This window comes from Mus caroli, chromosome 9 (genome assembly GCF_900094665.2).
Source record: "Mus caroli chromosome 9, CAROLI_EIJ_v1.1, whole genome shotgun sequence".
Taxonomy (NCBI): domain Eukaryota; kingdom Metazoa; phylum Chordata; class Mammalia; order Rodentia; family Muridae; genus Mus; species Mus caroli.
In genome coordinates, this window is record NC_034578.1 from 110,356,159 (window position 1) to 110,378,576 (window position 22,418).

Below are 22,418 nucleotides of genomic sequence, written 5' to 3' on the forward strand. Positions count from 1 at the left end.
TGGAGAATGCAAGGTGACAGCCAGCCCCAGAAGGGACAGTTCTCACAGCTTAGGATCGCACAGTGGACTAAAGAAAGCTTTATGTGTGTGTGTGTTTTTTTTTTTTTCACCTTTTTTTTTTTTTTTTTTTTTTTTTTGGTAAATTTGAAGTTGAGAGAAGTTTTGTCCATATGTGTGGGAGGGAGGCATAGAAATTGTTTTACGTGTGTGTGTGTGTGTGTGTGTGTGTGTGTGCGCGCCCGCGCACGAGTGCTTTTCTGTATCAATGCAAGACAATAGACAATTTAAATCTCAACAACATTGTAGTGAATTATTGATGTTATTGGTAAAATGGGAATTTAGGTAGCAGAAAAAATGAGCTTGGGCTGAGGATATAATATAGCTCAGTTGGTAGATCATTTGCCTGGAACGTACAAGGTCATGGTTTCAATCCCCAGGACCATCAAATACATAAGCCAACTATCATATGCATTAAAAACACTTAAAGTGCTGGGCGGTGGTGGTGGCACACACCTTTAATCCCAGCACTTGGGAGGGAGGAGGCAGGCGGGTTTCTGAGTTCGAGGTCAGCCTGGTCTACAAAGTGAGTTCCAGGACAGCCAGGGCTATACAGAGAAATGTCTCCAAATGTTTCCATGTCTCCAAAAAACAAACAAAAAAAAAACCAAACAAAAAACCCAAACAAACAAAAAACAAAACAAAAAAAAAACACTTAAAATTTTGAGCCATATTTTGTTTCCTAGAAATGACGCATTAAAGAGTAAAGGCCAGGGTGGGCTTGCAGCTCATTTGGTGGAGCACATACTTGGCAGGCACAAAGCCCCAGGTTGCGTCCAGCAGCACATAATACAGGTGTGGGGTAAACACCATAATCTCAACAGTGAGATGTAGAGGCAGGAGGATCAGAAGTTTGAGGCCAGCCTGGGCTTATGAGACTCTAGGAACCTGGGACGGGTGGGTGAGCCAGCTCCAAAACACAAGGCAGTTATTGCTCATGCCTGCCAGTATCACTGTCATACTGTATTGACTGAGCAAGTCACAAGGGTAGATCTGCATGGCTGGGAAAGAGACCCTGCCAAGCCTCCTACAAAGGCATAGAGCACGGAAAGGAGAGGAACTGGGGGCTGTGATGGTGACCTGCTGTCTTAGTGTCTGCATGGCTCTCTTCTGGGTTGGCATGGCATGCCTTTGGTTGTTATCTTTGGGTGGATACAAAGGACACATCGAGGGATGGGTAGAGCCTCTGTTCTGAGAAACCCACTCCATCAAGCTCTGCCATGCTTTGTCTCCATTCCTTGTAACTTGCCTTTCTCCCCTGTTCACCCGTCTCCCTGAAGCCTTTAACTTTCTGGTTAACTTTCCACGATAAGCAACTTTGGGAAGAAAGGGTTTATTTCAGCTTGTAGTCCAAGGGGTGCAGTCCATCAAGACAGGGGAGGATTGTCAGCAGGCAGCTGGCCACATGGCTTCCTTGGGAAGCAGGAAGATGCACTCTTTCAACTCAGTCTGAGCCTCAGTCCTGGAATGGCACTGCCCGCTCAGAGTCAGTCTTCCTAACTTAACTAACCCAGTCTAGAAATCCCTCATAGACATGCCCCAAAGTATTTTTTTAAGAAGTATTATTAAATCGTGTGTGATAACCCTTGGCAAAGGACTGTCAAGTGACGACTGTGGGTGTTTATAAAAAGATAAAGAAATATAATATGTTCTATGGAGGTGTGATGTGGTATAGGGGGAGAGGGGTGCCTTGGCAGACCCATGCCTAGGCATCCCTTCCTCCTGAGGGACCAGCCACACGATGTTATAGTATAGAATAGTTTATTTAGGACATGGGGAGGAGAGTATCAGAGGCAGAGAAAGGCAGAGAGAGGAGAGAAATAGAGGCCGGCCATGACCGTGTAGAGAAAGGGGAGAAGGGAATGGGGAGAGAGGGAGCAAGCAGAAAGCAAGAGTAAGAGAGACAAGAGAAGCAAGGGAGTAAAAGGGAAGGGGGGCCAAGCAGCCCCTTTTATAGTGGGCCAGGTCTACCTGGCTGTTGCCCGGTAACTGTGGGGGTGGAGTCCAGACAGAATACCAACACTGGGTAATAGACAAACACTCCAATGGCTTTCCATGTGTGGGCCAGATCCAAGTAGAACACAGCCTGGTAGGAACGAATCCCGAAGGATCAGGCGGGAGACTTAAGTTTGATACCTAAAACACACACAGCAGGAGAGAACCAACTCCCGGCTGACCGCCCCAGCCTGTTACAGGCATAAGCCACCACGCTTGGCTGAAGTATTTCTCTTAAAAAGCGTCTTTAATTTTCAGAAATTCAACACAATTCATGTTTTAAAGTAAGAGCTGACCTAAATGGACTAAAAAAAAATCGGGTCTAAGCATGTAACTCAAAGGAGCCAGAGGGGACATATTTCTGTTTGAGGCTAGCCTAGTCTAAGCCTGGTCTACATGGGCCTTATATTAGGAGCAGAGGGAGAGAGGAAAACGGGGCTGTGGAGATAGCTCAGTGGATTAAAGCACTTGCTATATTCAAGGCTGACAACCCGAGTTCAATTCTTAGAGCTCACAATAGAAGGGAGAGAGCTACTTCCACAAGCTGGCCTTAGAAAAGGAGGATGAGGAGAAAGAAATAGGGAGGCAGGCATGGAGTGCAGGCCTGTAATCCTAACTGCCTGGGAGGTAGAGAACAGAAGGACCAGGCATGGAGGTGCAGGTCTGTAATCCTAACTGCCTGGGAGGTAGAGACTGGAGGACCAGGAGCTGGAAGCCACCTGCAGCAGCTAAGGAGTAAGTTTGAGACTAGCCTGAGCTGCAGGATACCCTGACTCAGAAAACCGGAGAGGTCAGAGGGACGGCCCAGCAGTTAAGAGCACTGGCTGCTGTTCTTCCAGAGGACCTAAGTTTGAAACCATCTGTAACTCCAGTTCCAGGGGACCCAGTGCCCTCTTCTAACCTCTGTGGGCATCAGGCACACTCATAGTGTGCATACATACATACATACATGCAGGCCAAATACATCCATACCTATAAAATACAGCAATCAAGTTATAATGTAAATATTAAAATTCTGTATTTATTAATGCTGGAAATGAATACAACGGCAATTATTTGTTATCCAATTTTCCTCAAATAATCAGAGACTTTTAATATTTCAAAGCTTTAGGCCTTACCTGGGCAGACTCTCAACTGACTCATCTAGGTTAACCCAACCACCCAGCCCTATCCAGCCATGTGGCTACTTTCTAGTACCAAAGTCATATTTGTCTCCCCTCGTGCCTCCTCCTTCCCAGAGTTCCTTTCTCCCTCCCAGGAAGTCCCACCTTCCACTTCGTGCCCAGCTAATTGGCCATCTGATTTTTTATTAAAGCCAATCAAAGAATGTCTTGGGTAGGTAAGAACAGAGACACAATTTTGTACAGCACACCCCAATAATAATTTATAAAAACAAGAAAGGAAAAGTAGGCTCCATGGAACAGGTCTGAGAGGTTGTGTTTATTAAACCAAGCCTTTACACTATACACCCACCTACAGTCCGTAAACAAATACAGTACATATGGAAGTAGGAGGCCAGCCAGTCAGAAGTGGCAGAGAAACAATTCTGTTTAGACACTGAGATCTCACCACAGCACCCTTCCTAGGCCAGCTATGAAAACACCAGAAGGCAGGCTCTGCCCCAGGGGTGGGTTTCCAGAGATTTGTCCAAAACTGCGGTGGAGAGGAGAGTAGCAAGGCAAGAGCTTAGTTTTACATTCACAGGTGAAGTTTCTAATCTAGGTGTCTCTGAGCCTATCGCCAAGAAACACCAATCAGCAGGTGGTTACAAGGTTACAAAAATAGGTAACTCATACAGTAATGCCTCTGGCCTTCAGAGCACAAACAAGAATTTTACCTGTTTCCCTCCTGGGTGGATTATAAGCACATCCGCTGACTTCAGGGGGATGTCAGTCAGTAAGGTCATTCATTAGGGAAAGCGGAAGTACCAGGCCAGAGAGAGGGTGAATGTACATGAAGATGCAAAACACATTAACAATTCTGCATTGTGCTACTTTGTAGACACCGCGGTAGCTCTCAGCCCTTTGGATATCTTAAAAAGTAACTCTTTGTTACATATGTACAGAGTTTTGTTTTTAAAAGACTTAGGAGGCAAGAAAAAAATTGATTGACATCATTATGAAAACTGAAATATTCAGCCTGCTGTGCGTTTTAGGTGTGGAACTTTATAATGCTCCAAAAAGTCTTCTTGGACAGTTTTAAAAATTCTCATAAAAATTTATTTTACAATAATTTTCAGTTATGGAAGGGATGTAGAGTAGGGTGGGAGCAACCAAACCCAGGAGGAGGGAGGGGAAGTGGAAACTCTCATAAGCTAAAGCACAAGACAATGACCTCCGTATGCTCTTTCCACCCCCGTGGGACGCCTGGTTTTTAAATAAAGATAAAATCATTTGTGTTCTAATTCTAGCATCCAAAGCACTCACTCCATATAGTGTGCGTTTCATTGAGGTCGACATCCCCTTGTCTGTGCCTGACCCTGTATCCTGAAAGCTTTCTCAGGGATTAGGTCAGAACTGCAAAACCCAAGCCACTCAGGAGACAGAGGCAAGAAGGTGACAAATTCAAGGCCAGCCCAGGCTACATAGAACTCTCACAGGAAGTTAGTCATCTCAAATTCCTGTGGAGAGTGAGGGTCACCTCACTCTATAGGAGTATTCTCTAGAAATTTTAGTTAATATTCTAGTAAAAAACCAAAACAACAACAACAACAAAAAACCCTCTCATAGTCTAATGTATTTGGGACATATTAGCTTAGTGGGTTCCTAGCATCCAGGATCCCTCCCCACTCTAGGAAAGTGAAGAGTCAGGCAGCTGGGATGGCCAAACTTACCTGGCCATTCCAGGGTCCACCTGGCTCAGCCAGGAGACTCCAGGACACTTTTATAGAGCATTGTTCGGCAAAGGCTGTAAATTCTCTAGTGCAGTGGCTCTCTGCTGTAGTGAGCATTTGAAATGCATAGAAGGCATATGGAAACACTGGATTCATTTGTGAGGCCTGGGAACCTTCTTTCTTAAGAGTGAAATGCCCCCGCTGACTGGGGACACCACGTGGGGTGGTGACTTTCCCACTTTGCCACACAAATCTCCAAGGCAGGTAGCCCTCCTGGCCCTCAGGAAAGGCTGAACATATCATTCCTACAAACAGCCAGGTCAGAGAGGCCCAGGGACATCCTAGCAGGTCCCATCCTGGAGGGATGGAGGAATGTCCCCGGGTAACCAGGTACAGCTATGGCTCCTTACATGAGAAGTGACAGTGGCCCCCTGGAGGGTTCCTTCCACAAGCCTGAAGAGACACAGTTGCAAAAAAAAGCCCACCTAGCAAGAGCATAATGAAGTGTCCCCAGGGGAAACGTCAGCCACTGCAGGGATGTTCCTCCTCTACCTTGCTGGGTCTGTATGAAAGCCCATTCTAGCAGTGAATGAAGAGGAAAGAGGCAAGAAATGTGGTCTCTGTATCAAGAAGACACCTGTCTGTGGAGTATCCAATTAAAACACCTGATAAGCTGTCAATCCACAACCCAGGAGTTCATGCTGCTGGCTCTGAGATGCTGTTTAAAAGTGTGGTGGTCTTCAAACGCACACATATGCAGACCATTTTAATGCTGGATAACTGTTTCAGAGGGAAAGATCCCAGTTCCTCCCTTCGCTTGCATATAAATGAGTCACAGCCATAAAATTTAGCTGAGTTAGTTCTAACCTCACAAGCTGCCCTGGAGGGGAAATTTAAAATGTGATCAATAGACACCTGATTTGGGTTCAGAGAAACACTCACAGAATGAGAAAGGTGCACACTTGTATATACACACACACACATACACACACAAACACTCTCACACACATTCACTCATGTGCGTGTGTATCTGTAGTTGTTACCCGACACATCTTAGCCAGTGGAGGAGTGCTTCTCCTGGCACAGAGACAAAGCTGTAACAATTTGGATGTATTTGGAGTACAGTTCAGCAGGATCCCACTGCCAAGCCCCGGATTCCTGGTGGTCCTCCAGTGGGCACGGCAGAGCTGTTCCTGATGGCTGCCTGACTTCCTTCAGATGTGCTCTGGGTGGCTCTGCAGGCAAGACAGCATCTGCGTGACAGGCCTGCCTTCATAGCAGATCTGATACACTGCAGTGAAGAGGGGAAACCTAGAGGGGTAGGAAGGACATGTTAGGCTGTGCTCCACGCCTCTTGGAGCGTGTGAGTGTGTGTGTGTGTGTGTGTGTGTGTGTGTGTGTGTGTGTGTGTTGTAACAGGCCCACAGACAGTATAGCACAACCAATGCCATGACTGAAGTATCATTCAGGCCTTATAACCCAGGATGTATACAGCCTAACCTGCTAAAACAAGAACAAAGACCCAATCCTTCAAAGTCTGGTTTCGGTGCAAGAGGCTCAGGGCTGCACTGGGGTGCACTTCCTATGCTAGCTTCTAATTCTGGCAGTGGATTCCTGATCCTCCCAGCTCAGTCCGATGAGTGCTAAGGTGTCAGACAAGTGCTGCCATGCACAGCTCACCCTCCTTGCCTTTTAAAAATACATGGCCTTACTATATAGCTAAGGCTGACTTTGAACTCTTTTTGTAGACTAACCTAGCCTCAAACTTGTAGCAGTCCACCTGACAGAGTTTCCTCAATGCTGGAATTTCAGGCATGAACCACCACACCCAGCTCATACTGACATCTCTTCATAAAAACCAAAAGTACCCGGGTGTGGTGGCACACGCTTTACATTCTAACACTTGGGAGGCAGAAGCAGTCAGATTTCTCTGAGTTCAAGGCCACCCTCGTCTATATAGTGAGTGCCAGGCCAACCAGGGTTATGTTGTGAGGCCCTTTTTTAAAAGCAAACCAACCACAAAGGTAAATATCTGTAGAACAAACCAGAACCTAGCAGGAGTATCTACAGCACCTTCCACGCTAAGAATATAGCCCAACACAAGAAATTATAAGTTGATTTTAGACATTGAGGCTTTTTTTTTTTTTTTGCATTTTTTTTTGTTGTTACTGAGCTGCAAGGTTCAAGTGTAAACCTTGTAGACAAGGTCATGTCACAATATGAAAATGTTGGGCATACTCGACTAAAATTCCATATTCTATAGCATGCTTAATTTATAGAATCAGCTCTTTTTAATGAATTAAAATCAGTTGTCTGTAATAGATATTTCCCACCAGAGATGTTCATATCACATAGAAATCTAAACAGTTCCTGTCATATCCTAAGTACCCAGGCCTCATCCCCTCATCCGCCCGCTGCGACTGTCCAAGGCCCAGCAGCCCAGGCAATGGGGACTCACTTGTCTAGCAGCCCCTTCTGCTTCAGGATGCGGTACACCTCCGCAGAGGTCTGCGGTCCCTGCAGCTTCTGCCCGTTCAGCAGCTCCTTCTCCAGCTCTTCGATGGTCTGAGAAGAAAAGGTCAAAGAAAGCCTCCATGTGAGAGTTATTGCTTCTGAGGGAGGTGAGGAGAGTGGAGATGTCCCATCTCCAGCCAAAGAAAGGATAAGGAAAACATGAAACTGTGAGTGACATTTACAGGCAAACAGGACTGGAAAGTGTGACGTTAAATGAAGTCACCAGGGCTCAGAAAGACAAAGAGTGCATGATCTCTCATGTGAGGCTCTTACCTCCTGTGTGTGTGCGTGCATGTGCCTGTGTGCGTGCGTGTATGTGTGCATGCGTGTATGTGTGCGTGTGTGGGTGTGTCCATGCCCATGTGTATGCATGCCTGGAGAGGTCAGGGGTTGATGTCATGTATCTTCTTAGACACCTTCCTTCCTGAACCCAAAGCTCACCAACTCAGCTGGGCTCGCTGACCAGGAATCCTCCAGTCTCTGCCTCCCCAGCACTGACACTACAGGTTCATATGGCTGCACCCAGCTCTTTATGGGAGCGCTGGTGACCTAATCCAACACGGTGGTCCTTGAGTTGGGTGGCTGGGCCTCCTAGTGCCCAGTTTTCATATCTGTGTATTTATGCTAGAGTGGTGTGGAAAGAGGCCAATGACCAGAGACCAGAAAAGGGCTCTGAGAAGGGAGCAAAGGAGGGAGAAGGCCTGTGATACAAAGATGGGAGGTGGAGTTTCAGCAGTAGAAGGGAGCAATCAGAGCAATCAGATGGGGTGGGGAGAGGGAAGCTGGGGGGGAGGGGGTGGAGGAGGGTGTGAGGATTAACCTAAATTATGAAAATGCTATTGCAAGCCTGTTACTTTGTATGCTAACTTATGAAAAGAAAGAAAAAGATGAGAGCATTTAAGGGCTAGAACACTCTGGTGAGCACAGCCAGGGCAAACAGAACAGGGGAGGGGTATCAAAATTATAGGAAATCTCTTTGGGGACAGGCCTCATTTCTCCCAGTCTGGGGTCTGAGTATCAAGTCGAGAGGGTTGGGGTTCAGGGTACCTTCCCGGTCCTGGCGAAGGCCTCTGCCACCCTGCGGTTCCGCCCTCCGTAGCAGGTGGTGATGAGGTCAGCCACCCCGCAGCTCTCCAAGAAGGTGGCCGTGGACACCTGGCCCTTACAGAAGATCTTGGCGAAAGCGATCATTTCCATGAGGCCCAGGCGGATGACGGCCGCCTTGGTGTTGTCCCCACAGCGGAGGCCGTCGCAGAAGCCAGCTCCCACAGCAACAATGTTCTGTGGAGACCACAAAGCAGAGTTGGCACGGAGCACAAGCTGCCCTGAATTGGCCAGGATTGGGAGCAATGTGGGAGGTGGGCACAAGTGTACAGAGCATCAGCCTGAGTGAGAGCCAGGCCAGCTGACAGCAGCCCCTGGGTACATTCTCTCTGGACAAACTAGTTTTACCTTTTCAAGTTCGTTTGTTCGTTCTTTCGTTCTCTCTCTCTCCCTCCCTTCCCCCCTTTCTTTCTTTCTTTCTTTCTTTCTTTCTTTCTTTCTTTCTTTCTTTCTAAATCAAAACTGAGTGCTAGGCTGGGCTTGGTGCCCCATGTCTTTAATTCCAGAATTAAGACCTCTTTCTGGAGGTCCAACAGGCCGTGTGATTCTTCTGGGGGTTACCTTGCTACCTCTTGATGATGCTACCTGAGGTGGTCTCACCAAAGACAAGGAGCAGAGAAAACATTTCATCTCAATCCAAGGTTTTTTTTTTTTTAATAGTCATTATTATTTTTTTTACAGTTTTTTTTTAATTAGGTATTTTCCTCATTTACATTTCCAATGCTATCCCAAAAGTCCCCCATACCCTTTCCTCTACTCCCCTACTCACACACTCCCACTTTTTGGCCCTGGTGTTCCCCTGTACTTAAGCATATAAAGTTTGCAAGACCAATGGGCCTCTCTTTCCAGTGATGGCCGACTAGGCCATCTTTTGATACATATGCAGCTAGAGTCAAGAGCTCCAGGGTACTGGTTAGTTTATAATGTTGTTCCACCTATAGGGTTGCAGATCCCTTTAGCTCCTTGGGTATTCTCTCTAGCTCCTCCACTGGGGGCCCTGTGATCCATCCAATAGTCTACCACTCCTTTTATCTCTTCGGTTCCCAGATCCCCCCCCAAAAATCATACAACTTTTATTTTTATAAAAGCCTTATTCAACACTAGAGCTGGGCAGCTATCTACCCTCTTTGATATGAGAATCTATTTCCCTACCAATAACCCCATTTTAGAATTTGCCATGTTCCATCTGGGCAAATCTTTCATGCCATGTTTTCATGATTCACTGGCCCCATGGCTGCTCCCTCCTTGTGGCTCTCTTAGGACCCCAAGCCTGGGAACCTCAAACCCCACTCATGTCTCTTCTGCCTAGTCTGGACTATCTCAAAGCTTCCGGGTTCCTAACTTCCCCACCAGCGCCTTGGGCAGGCTAACTCTCTTCTAATAGGACCCTGGGCACCTACCCAGCTCAAAACATAAATAAAACCAGCGAGCCAGGTAGAGCATGTTTGAACAGTAGCCGAGTGGTCTGCTCCGCTACAAAAGTTATTATCCCTCTGCTCAGGCAAATCTGCTGTAAACTGGCCACAGCTAGAAATGCTATGGTTTGGGGAAGACAGGTTAAACCCTTCCCCAGGTTCCCCAGGGCCCAGAGGGGCAATGGCTTCAATGGTGCCTCGAGCCAGGTGGTCAGGGCTCAAATCGTCTACTTTCACAAAACTAGAAAACTGGGGAAGGGCTGGGTCACACTGATGGAGTCTGAGCCTTGGTCCTTCTGCCAAAGGGGAAGGGTGAACACCAGGAGGGGCACCCACCCGGGACTGTGAGACAGCGGTGGGGACAGAAAAAGGATACCCAGGCCACTTACTCTGGATTATCTCTTATTTGTGGATGGGATACCATGGCCTGACTCAACAGGAAAAAGTCCCCACGTCTCAGTCTTTCAAATCTCCAGTCCTGATTCAGGCTCAAGGAATGAGGATAACCCTCAGGGATGGATAACAAGGGGCCACCAGGGCCCTTGGTGCCCCCTCTGCCTTCACCTGCCTCTCTCTCTCACACACACCTTCTGTCCCACAGCAGGCACAATCCGGATCTCAGGTGCCCAGCCAGGAGCACATCAGTTCCCAACAGAAGCTTTCTGGAACCATCCACTGAGAATCCCCTCACCCAGCACCTCTCGTTCTGAGTGGGATTTCACACCATCTCCCCACCGGCAACCCACAATATCCAGTCACTTAAAAACAGCTTTGTGCAGCTTGTGGCCAATGCTGAGCAATTAGGCGTTCACAAGGTCCCCTGCTGTTGAGTGGTCATTATTACTTTAATAGACGACTATTAAAAGCCATAAAAATCTCACCCCAAAGTAACACCAAAGCCAGGGCCTTGTTGACTTGTGGAAAAGGCCCTGTCAGCACAGAGCTGGAAAAGCCGCCCCCCGCCCCCCACCTCCCCTGCACAGAGATGCAGAGATACTTGCCGCCTGGCAGCCCAAGTCTTTAGCTTGTTCGAAGTTTTTAAATGTGCTTTGTATTCTGTGACCTCAGGGTTAAATCTAAAAGCCGGTTTTTAATTCTGACTAGAAGATGTAGACTTCCTGAGGAAGAGGGGTGGGTGCTCCTCTTCCTGTCGGTGCTTCCTCAGCAAATCTCACTGGAAACAGGCAATCAGATGTCAGCTGCCGGGTCCCTTCCCAGCTGCTCCAACTCCAGAAGCAATTTTGGATTAAACGGGGAATGGACACTGAGAAGTCAAGGGGGAAGGGAGACTGGCTTCTGACTCCCAGTGTGCCAAGGATGACCTTGAACTTCTGCTCCTCCTGCCTCCGCCTGCGCCTGCCTGCGCAGTGCGACATCACTGCCACCCCCTCCTTCTAAAGAAATTACCTTTAACAAAGCCAGGTGTGGTGGCATACAACTTTAATCCCAGAGATCTCTGTGAGGCCAGCCTGGACTACATGTGGTGTTCTGAGACAGCCAGGGCTATACCGAGAAACCTTGCCTCAAAAAATACAAACAACAAGACATGAAGGACATTTCTTTATGTAGTGTGTATATATTTAGTGTGCGTGGTGCATGCTACAGGGCCTGTGTGGAGATCGGACGGAAACTATGAGTTCTCCCGCCACATGGACCACAAAGACTGAATTGAGGGCACCAGACTTGGGAGGTGGCTTTGCCCAGAGTCATCCATTTTGCACCCTCAAATAGGCAGGGTCAACCAGTCCTGCCTCATGGAAGTAGCTGTTGTAGCCCCCTTCCTTAGCTTCCTCCCTCAGGAGAGAGGGGGCAAATACAGAAATGTTTCCCTTGACCTAGTCTTAATTAAGACAGTGAGAAGCTACTGCTTTGGGCAACGTTTCTACATGAGACCCTCACAGACCACTCTTGCCAGAATGGGGCCATTGAGCTAGTACAGCAACATCCCAAACTCCAGCAACAGGAGTCCATTCCGACAGACAGACAGACAGACAGACAGTCAGACAGACAGTGATAGGCGTGGAGTGAACACTTAAGATAGGGAAAAGGTGGCTGGGTGTGGTGGCACACGCCTTTAATCCCAGCACTCGGGAGGCAGAGGCAGGCGGATTTCTGAGTTCCAGGTGTGGTTCCAGGCCAGCCTGGTCTACAGAGTGAGTTCCAGGACAGCCAGGACTACACAGAGAAAACCTGTCTTGGAAAAAAAAAAAGATAGGGCTCCATACTGAGTTAGAGCCTAGAACGGACTATCTGATGTCCCTCTGATCTCAACAAATCAACCACCAACCAACCAACACTCACAAACCAACTGCCCGTGTGGAAGGAACGCTAAGTAGCCTGGATCAGCTTTTCTCCATTCCTGCTTCCTTGCTTCTCTCCTCACCGAATCCTCAGACCTACCCGCTGACAGCACAAAGTTCTCCTTCGTAGATGCAGGCTGCCTTCTGCAGTTGGGGCTAGAGGCAGATTGACCATCTAATTAAATATGTTGTGATTGGTCTCCTGACAATCCCTGGTCACTGGCCAATCAAAAACTGCTTCTTTTCACTCTAGAGAACAAAGACAAAGTGTTCTTTGCAGAAACCTCATCAGCAGGAGACAACTGTTCCACATGAGAAGGAACAAGAAACCTGCAGAGTGGGGAGAGAGAGGAAACAGATTCCCACTCAAGATAACACCTGGGTGAGGAAAGGGAACGGAGAAGCCAAACACAAGGGCTGCCAGGTCCTCATCGCCCAGAACAAGTGAGAGGGACGGCCCAGGGTGAGAAGCACGGGCTGCTTTTGCAGAGGACCCAGAGTCCATTCCCAGCCTACATGAAGCGGCGGCTCACAACCTTCCGTACTCTGGTTTCTAGGCATGCAACGTCCTCCTCTGGCCTCCCGGGGCACTGTATGCATATGGTACACAGACAAGCGTGCAGGAACACACACATACACATAAATAAAAATCAAATAAATGGGGGCTGGAGAGATGGCTCAGTGGTTAAGAGCACTTGCTGCTCTTACAGAGGACTTGAGTTCAATTCCTGGCACCCGGGTCAGGTGACTCACAACCACCTGAAACCTATGGGGAATCCAGAGCTGCCTCCTGGCTTCTGTGAGCATTCGCACCCATGTGCCCATACTCAGACTGACACACATGAATAAGAAACAAAATCTGAAAAAATTATCAAATAAACTACAATTTGGGGCCAAAGAGACGATGACTCTAAGTTCTAAGCAGCAGCCGCTCTAGCACAGGACCTGGGTTCGGTTCCAGCACCCACACGTCTGTAGCAGTGAGTTTGGGTTGCGCCCCCACACCCGCCCAGGAGCTATCTGGATTCTTGAATAAAAGATGCAAACATGCCAGCTAATTTTAAAATGCCTTAGCTACCTCAAAGGTAAACCTTCTTCCTAAACCTTCTCGTGCTTTCCCAGGCCCAAATGGGGAAGTGGCCTGTGGGTAAGAATTACCCAGAATTGATATATGGCTCCTTGGCTTTATCTCCTGTAGCTCCCATCATTTCATGGTGATTTCTCCTCAACACCGCCCCCCCCCCCATGTCCTAGCCTAAGCAAATCCTGGGGTCCCACCCCATCTCCCTTTGCCCAGTCATTGGCCACTGGCATCTTTATTGATCAGAAACCAACTGGGGACAAGGACCTTTAGAATTTGGACATGCAGATTCCTGACCAAATCAAAGCATTAGATTTTCCAAGTCGACAATTCACAACCACCCATAACTCCTGTTCAAGGAGGACTGATATGTTCTCTTTGACCTCTCTGGGGAGCAGGCATGCATGTGACGCACATATGTACATGCAAGCAAAGCATAAAAAGGATCTAAACACAATTTAAAAAGGTCACAGCTCACTGATATTAGAGCCCCCACCTTGGAAGGGGCACCCAAGAGCAAGGCTTGCTCTTTTTCACGGGAGTCTATGTCAAGTGCGTATAGCTCAGCTGCAGAGATGGCCCAGGGGGAAAGCACCTGTCACGCAAGCCTGACGACTGAATTAACCCCGGAACCCAGGTCAAATTGGACACGGCAGGAGAGGGGTGATGAGAAAGAATCATGGAAGGTTGTGGGCTAGCCTGGTGTACCTGAGGGTAAGCGGCAAAGAAACCCTGTCTCAAATAAAGTGGAAGTCAAGGAAGGGCAAACACTGGAAATGGGCCTGACTTCTGTGTGTCCACGTGCGCGCGCGCGCGCGCACACACACACACACACACCTGAACCAACACACCAGCCAGTCAAAACAAGAGCCCACTCTCCCATGTTAGACCACTTATACTGGTCTAGCCTCAGTACCTCCATGTCAGACAGCTAACACTAGCCTAAGTACCTCCTTCCCTGGGTGGGATACCTTAAGAGCACCGCAAAGCTCCACGGTGTCCGCATCGTCTACCACAGTGATTCTGAAGTTGGGCGTCTGCAGCAGCTCTTTGAAGAGAAGGCCATTCTGCATCACTTTGCTGCCTGTCGGAGAGCAAATGGTTGATTAGTGATGTCCCTGTGCCCACTTCTATGCCTAGCAGAGGTCTAGAAGAACTTTTTTTTTGTTTAGATTTACTTATTATTATATGTAAGTACACTGTAGCTGTCTTCAGACACTCCAGAAGAGGGCATCAGATCTCATTACAGATGGTTGTGAGCCACCATGTGGTTGCTGGGATTTGAACTCAGGACCTTCGGAAGAGCAGTCAGTGCTCTTAACCACTGAGCCATCTCTCCAGCCCCGAGTGTTAACTTTTGTAACAAAAGTAACACAGGAGCTTCACACACACACACACACACGAATACAGAGAGAGATAGAAGGCACATAGCTATGGACACAAAACCTCAGCTCTCATGTCTAAGTGAATGACAGTTTCAGTGAGTGACTATGACCTGGAACACAGATTCAGGCTGCCCTAGATACCATGCTCCACCATGGCAATAGGCTCGGCAGCCTGTTATAGCCAAGAGTCCAAGCTCTTTTCAATACACTGCTGGGAACATCAAGAGGGGTTACAACAGTGGAGAAAACTCTGTTACAGGTTCCCAGTGCCACCTGGAGATGTCCTTAGCTTTTGGGATGGTAGACACCAGTGGTCTGTTAAGTTGATACATTTCAAAAGGGTTTACCAGGATGCTAGAGCAGACACACAGGTGGCTAGCACTCGGCTGGACAGAGGACTTTAAAGTTAGACCAAAATAATTGGATCTGTGACACCAAGTCTCCACAGAGTGCAATCAAGCCAATCAGCCTTGTGGAATCTTTTTAAGGTGTGATTTCTTTTAAGGGTAAACCTTAGTTCAGATAACAGAAATGGAGCCCATGGAACGGTGGAAGGAAGAAAACCAGCTCTTCAGAAAGTTGTTCTGACCTCAACATGTGTGCTTGGTGCGGAACTCTAACTCCTCACAATATTAATTAGCTGATTTTGAAAAAAATTAAGCCCTGCACTTTAAATTTATCAAAAATGAAAAGGTTTTTCTCGAAATGGAATGTAAGATCCATGTGTTTTAGAGTGTGCTGTCCACAAATGTTGGAGGATGGGCATTCTGTCAAGAGGACGCGTGTGGTACACAGCCATGTCCCCCCCAACTCCCCCCTGCAGCACACTGGATGTGCTGGGTTGGATGCCCCTTGGCTTTCATGCACTCAGCTCCTTTTTATTCTTTGTGTGTTTTGGATGTCTTTGATTTAACAGTAGAAGCAGCCTGATATGATGACACACCTTTAATCCCAGCGAACTGTCTGGAGGCAGAGGCAGGTAGACCTCTATGAAATGGAGGGCAGCCTGATCTATATAGTGAGACCCTGTCCCAAAAAACTGAAATAAGCCAGACCACAAGGAATCAGTCCTGATGACCGATATGTTGCATGTGACCACAGTATCTGTGGAGCTGATACAAGAGCCACCATGAGGTTATCCTGGGCTACACGAGGAAACTGCTCTCAGAAATACCAAACACACCAGGCAGTGGTGGTGGCGCACACCTTTAATCCCAGCACTTGGGAGGCAGAGGCAGGTGGATTTCTGAGTTTGAGGCCAGCCTGACCTATAGAGACAGCCAGGGCAGCCAAGGCTACACAGAGAAACCCTGACTTGAGAAACCAAAAAAGGAAAAGAAAAAGAGGAAGAAATACCAAACACAACAATAGCAACAAAGTAAGAACAAACCATAGCAAAACCTTACCCATAATGCCTGACATGAAATCTGTGGCCGGTGGGGTGCAGGTGGCTTAGGTGAACCCCTCCTGGGTTCTAAACTCAGGACTTTAAGGCTTTCTAGGTAAATGCTGCCCTCAAGCCAGCAGCAACTATCAGGACACCAGAAGGGACTCTGGCCCCAGGCTCTGCCTGCCTCCAGGTGGGAGGCCAGCTGCTCCCACGACTGCCCGCACACACTACCACCCGGGAGCTTTAAAAATACTCGCAACCAGGCCACAGCTCAGACCTATTAAATCATAGCTCTGGAGTGGAGCAGCGTGGCTCGTTTGTGAGGCTCCCCAGGTGACTCGGATAGCAGCCAAGTTTGTAGATCTTTGATTTAACCTCCTCCAGCTCCCCTCTGAGGACAAAACACTCTGCACTCTGTCCTCTCAGGCTGCAAAGTTAAGTAACGATCTGAAAGAAAACACTCTTGGTGGGAACAGGGCTAGGGCCCCATAATTACAAAGTCAGCTGACATTTGCTAGTTGTGCTTGTGCGTGCGTGTGTGTGTGTGTGTGTGTGTTCACATGAAGAGTGTGTGAATGTGTGTGTGTCTTATCGGTACAAGGTGCTCACTTGTGCGTGTGGAGGTGGCCATCGATGCCAACCCATCCCCATTCCATATTATTTTTCAGATCACATAACGTCAGGAACAATGTTAGCTGTGTAGGTGTGTGGACCTTGCAGGACTTCTGTGAATGAATATGGGATCATTTTCACTTAAGAGAGCACTAGGACTTCGTCAAATCAGGAGCACGAAAGGCGTCTTCACCACAAGGGGGCAGCAGATTCTCGACGACAGCATTGCCATCTGGTGCTCTAAATTATCCTGATTTTCTCCTCCAGAGAATTCACACTCGGGACAGAGACTTCCGACTTTACAGTTAAAACCGCAGCTGTTCCTTAATGTCACCAACCCGGAGACCAGCAGGTGGGGGTGTAGCTCAGTGAACTTACTGAGGACTGAGTTCAATTCCCAGGAGCCATGTTAGTGGTTAAACCTGCCACTAAATCCAGCTCCAGAATTGTCCAACATCTCTGGCTTCTGGGGGCGGCTGCATTAAGTGTATATACCCCGTCCATGTACATACAGATATCTCTGAAGGCACAGAGGCCAGAAGTCAATAGTAGGTGTCTTCTTCAGTAACTCATATCCATATTGTTATTTTTACATGTTTTATTTATTTATAAATGTGTATATACCTAGTGCCCATGGAGGCCAGGAAAGGGCATTGGATCCCCTCGAACCGAAGTTACAGGCATTTCTGAGCCTCCATATAGATGCTGAGAGTTAAACCAGGCTCTTCTACAAGAACAAGTGCTGAGCCATCTCTCCTGCACCTCCAGTGGTTTTCAGAAGCAGGGTCTCTCATGGAACCTGCAGCTCATTGACTGGGGAGGCTAGTTGTCCAGCAACCCCCCTGGCATCCTCCAGTCCCCACCTCCCAGCTCTGGGATTACAGGCAACCAGTGCTGTGGCAGCTTTTTCTAGGGATCTGGACACGCAGCAGACAGTTTACCTATTGAACCATCTCCCCAGTGCCCCATGGAGGATTACAGGCCTGAGTTTATTTATAGGCAGGCCATGTGCAGCACATGAGGCCCTGAGCCCCCAGCCAGAGCTGGGAAGAACCAAGTGGGGGCAGGAACAGCTCTCCCTAAGCACCCAGCACAGCCGGGGCCCTCCCTCTGCAGGCTCACCAATGGTGGTCTCGCAGAACTTCTCCGCAGCAACCTCACTGGCGATGTTGGCCCCCATCAGCACACTGATGTCGATCCCCATCTTCTCTCGGATGATGTCAGAGATTAGCTTCAGCCCGTCAGGGCCCTCATCTATGCCCTAGAGGGGTTCAGACGAGTCAGGGGAGGTTTGCAAATCAATTAGGCAAAAGACAGTTGTTCTGTAAGTAATCATAGTTGGACGTGGGGACTCACACCGGTGACCCCACCATACCTGTAATCCAGGAGGACTGCATGGAGTCCAGGGCCAGCCTTGGCCACATAGAAAGTTGGAAGTCAGCCTGGGCTACAGAGTGAAACTTTCTATCACGCACAGAGGACAGAATGAAGCAACTTGCTTTGGGTAAGATGGTGTGTGTATGTGTGTGTGTGTTGGGGGGGGGCACAGAAGTGTCTGTGTTCGCCGCTGATAAGCACTAGGGGACCAGGAATATTAAACGCACAGGGATGTCTCAAAGGGAGAGACACATAACCGGTTTTCCATTGAGATGGCTGGGAAGAGATGTGGTTAATAGCCTGGTGACCTTTGCATTGTTCATGTCGTGAGACAACCCCAGGTCCTCTCTCTCCCACATCCTTACCAGGAGCTTGCTTTTCTCAATCAATCTATAGAATCCATCTTTATGGGCGATGTCACATGTGTTTTACAAAGTTTTGACAGTCAAGTCTTATGCTTTGTTGTACACATGGGATTGAGTTCATTATCACCAGGAAGTTTTATCTTCCAATCCTGCTATGCTTAGATTATGCCTAAAATAAACCACCACTGAATCCCACTGAACCAGACTGCCTTTTATCTCTTGACACTCGGCTGGCCATGGTGTGAGGAGACCTCTCCCCCAACACTGTCAAGGTTGCTATGCAGAATGGGAGCTGCGGCCTGGAAGGCCCTGAGAGCACACAGACCTGTGGCACTTGCCAGGGCTCTGGCGGCTCCCACTGATAAGGAGCAGGTACTGGGATATCGGGGAGGTCACAATTGCTATCATATGCTAAGCCTAAAGTCAGCTTCAGGCACCAGGGACAGCCCCAGTTTAGTTACGTCCATTATCGACAGTGAATAGTGCGTGGCTTCTGTGAGGTGGAGATGGTGTGGGGGGGTCCTCTCTCCATGTTCCTCTTCTTCTCCTTACCCTCCTCCCAGCTGACAGAACAGCCATCCTGAATGTCTTCACCGCCTCACACAATTTTCTCTTATTCATTTTTAAGTGTTTTGCCTGTGAGCATAACTGTCTACCACATGTGTGCAGTTCCCAAGAAGGCCAGAAGAGGGCATCAGGTTCCCCTGGAATTGGGGTTAAAGACAGGCACCTCCTGGTAGGTGCTAGGAACAAAACTTTAACCCTCGGCAAGAGCAATGAGTGCTCTTAACCACTGAGCCACCTCTCCAGTCCACCCCTCCATTCTTGATCATTTTATCACATGTAACTATCCCACCATTACACAACATTAGTGTGCCCATCTTTGAAAGCTGATACATACAGCACCGCAATGTTCATCTACGTGGTTTGGCTCGATGCTGCATAACTAGGTTAGAAACTCACATACACGGACACATGTATGTTGATTCTTCTCTGTTCCCTGACGCAAGGACTTCCAAAATGAAAAGTTCAGAATCCATTATTATGACAGACCCCACCACTAGCTGGGCGGTAAAGTTTGTGGACTTGTTTTTGGAAGTCTAGATGAAGAAACCATGTACCTATAAGAATACCTAGAAAATCAATTAAGTGAAGGGAAGAGACCTTTCACCTGGAGATGAAGATGAGTAAAAACCACCACAACCGCCGGGCGTGGTGGCCCACGCCTTTAATCCCAGCACTCGGGAGGCTGAGGCAGGCGGATTTCTGAGTTCGAGGCCAACCTGGTCTTACAGAGTGAGTTCCAGGACAGCCAGGGCTACACAGAGAAACCCTGTCTCGAAAAACCAACAAAACAAAACAAAACCAAAACCAAAAACAAAAAAATCCCCCAAAACACTGCAACCTTCCCGGCTGTGGTGCCAGGGATTGAACTCAGATCTTCAAGACTCACAGAAAGCGCCTTGACCCACCAAGCCATCTTACCCATCATGGATGGTTAATGTCAACTGTCACCCTGATTAGACCAGTCACTGGTAATGCCCACCTGAATGTTGGAGAAGATTAACTAAGAGAGAAACAGCTGTCCTGAAAATGGTGGCCAGAGTCCCAGGCTGAATAAGAAATTAAGAGGCTGGGGAGGGATATCACTCAGTGCTGAGTGCTCGCCGGGCAGGCACAAGGTAATGAGTGCCAGCATCCATCACAACACAAAATGAAACACAATGGAAACTCAGCAGGCCAGCTGATGCCACGTTCCACAGTCTCGGCCTCGTGGTCTGTGAGCTGCTGCTGCCCTCAGCCAGGCCTGCCTGGTCTCCCTGGCCATAATGGACCATCTTGCCTCAAACAGTGAGCCAAAATCAACCTCTCTCCACTGATGTTGCTTCCTGTCATGTGTTTAGTCATGGCTGGTGAGAAAGGTGCCTGATATACCTTCTCAAGCAGAGGAAATAGGCAATGAACTCAGGAGGAACCAGGTCCCAGGACCTGCCTAGTCCTCCGCTCTGCACCCGTACCTACCTTGATGAGGGTGATCCCCAGGGCCTTCTCGGGCACCCTGCCCGTGATCTCATCACAGATCTTGTGGATGAACTGGTGAGGGATGACGAACACCAGCAGGTCCGCGTCCTGCACGGCTTCGCTGAGGTTTGGGACAGCGACCTGCCAAGTGGGGAAGACAATGTCTGCAGAAATTCCATCAGTCCGTACCTTTGCCCCTTCAAAATACATACTGCCATGAGGTACCACCATCTCCACCCCCGCTCTTTCTAGAAGGACCCTGATGTGTCCTTAATTTTTGCTAAAATTTTAAAATTATGTCTTAATTTTATTGACTGATTGGTGTGTGTGTATGTGTGTTGAGACATGCATGCATGTGGGCGTCAAATGGCAGCTTGGTTCTCTCCTCTCTGTCCGTTCTAGGGAGCAAACTCAGATCATCAGGCTTGTGTACAGATGCCTTTAGCCACAGATCATCTTACCTGCTCCACTACTGTTCTTATTGAGATAGGATTGCTTGCCCTTTACTGCCCAGGCTGTCCTAGAAGTTACCATATAGCCCATGCTGGCCTCAAACTCACCATCCTCCTGCCTCAGCCTCTCTTTCACCCTGGATACCAAGATGCTAAGTAAGGTAGGAGGATGGGGGTCCAAGGTTATCTTTGGTCACATAGCAAGTTTGAGGCCAGCCCCTGCTACATAAGACTGTCTCAGAAAGCTAAAAACCAGACCCACTCAAGTATCAATCTCAATGTGCAGATTTTACGAGAACAGTGTTTTCTAAAAACCTGGCAGAGCTCAGTACACAAGGATGAGAGAGACAATGAGACTAATCCCGAGGGAGCTAATCCCGAGTGATCAGTGGCTCCCATGTCTCACTGGGGCCAGCTGAAGTCAGGGCGCCACAGCAGAAGAGCCTCTCTCTACCTGGCTGAGCTCCAAGGAAGAGCAATGAAGCCAGATTGGCCACCGCTCTTGTAAGGACAGGACACAACTGCTGTCCTCTCCACTCAGGTCCATGAACACCACACACTCAGACCTGCCAGCTTAGAGAGAGCCAGCGGAGAACGTGGCACTCAGAAACGGTGGCCACTGTCACAGAAGGTCCCTGAGTGGGGGCCTCAGGCAGGGTCAGGCATGCAATGGTTTAGGATCCATGCAAAGTAGGACTTAGACTCTGCAGTCTCAGCCTCCCTGACAAACAGACGTAGCAATGCTAGGCTGGGAACGGGGAACGGGGCTCGGTTGGTGTAGGGAGCCTTTTCAGGATTCAGGAAGCCCTGAGTTACAGCTCCAGAACCATAAACCTGGGGTGGTTGGTTGGGGAGATGGGGGAAGGAAGATCAGGAGTTAGATCATCCTTAGCGACATACCAAGTTCAGGGCACTCAGGAAAAGATGGGACCCAGGGATGCTAGCGGGATGGCTCAACAGCTAAGCTTTCGTTGCCCTTGCAGAGGACCAGGGGTTCAATTCCCAGCACCCACACGGTGGCTCACAACCGTCTGGAACTCCAGTTCCAAGGGATCCAACTCCCTCTTCAGACCTCCCTGGGCACCAGGGATGTATAACAAGCACAGACACACAGACATCCTCACGAATAACATCTGTTCCCAAAGTTTAATTGAAAAGAAAGTTAGTTCAAATCAATAGTAAATACATTAAATAAATCAATACCTGGAGATCCTGTGTATCCTCTCAGAGTCACAAGAAGACAGATGCTAAAACTGAGAGAAGCTAGGGAAGAGAGGGCTGGACATGTGTTGTGACCTTGGGGACTATCCAGAAGACTGGTCCCATAAATGTCCACTCCAGAGAGCAAATGTACATTTGGATGGAATGGCAAGGCTGAGGCATGGGCAGAGTCGAGAGTAGGCTTTCCCTCCTGTCTACATTCAGCCCGGGGAGGGAGGTGATGAGTGAAGACCCCCCCCCCCTCCACACACACACACACACATTAGCTTCCTCCCTTTCCCCTCTGGGCACAGAC

General features: G+C 48.4%; 1 protein-coding gene across 1 annotated transcript in view; it reads right to left on the reverse strand.

Moving 5' to 3' along the window:
• Positions 1–3,053: 3,053 nt before the first annotated feature.
• The window catches only part of Gpd1l (glycerol-3-phosphate dehydrogenase 1 like), a 34,940-nt gene continuing 15,575 nt past the window's right edge, over positions 3,054–22,418 (reverse strand). The window contains exons 3-8 of the mRNA XM_021172746.2: positions 20,451–20,591; positions 17,809–17,947; positions 14,271–14,383; positions 8,447–8,680; positions 7,344–7,450; positions 3,054–6,196 (exon numbers count right to left, since the gene is read on the reverse strand). Coding sequence (XP_021028405.1) covers positions 6,100–6,196; positions 7,344–7,450; positions 8,447–8,680; positions 14,271–14,383; positions 17,809–17,947; positions 20,451–20,591 — 831 coding nt within the window. The 3' untranslated portion in view covers positions 3,054–6,099. The remainder of the gene's footprint in view (positions 6,197–7,343; positions 7,451–8,446; positions 8,681–14,270; positions 14,384–17,808; positions 17,948–20,450; positions 20,592–22,418) is intronic.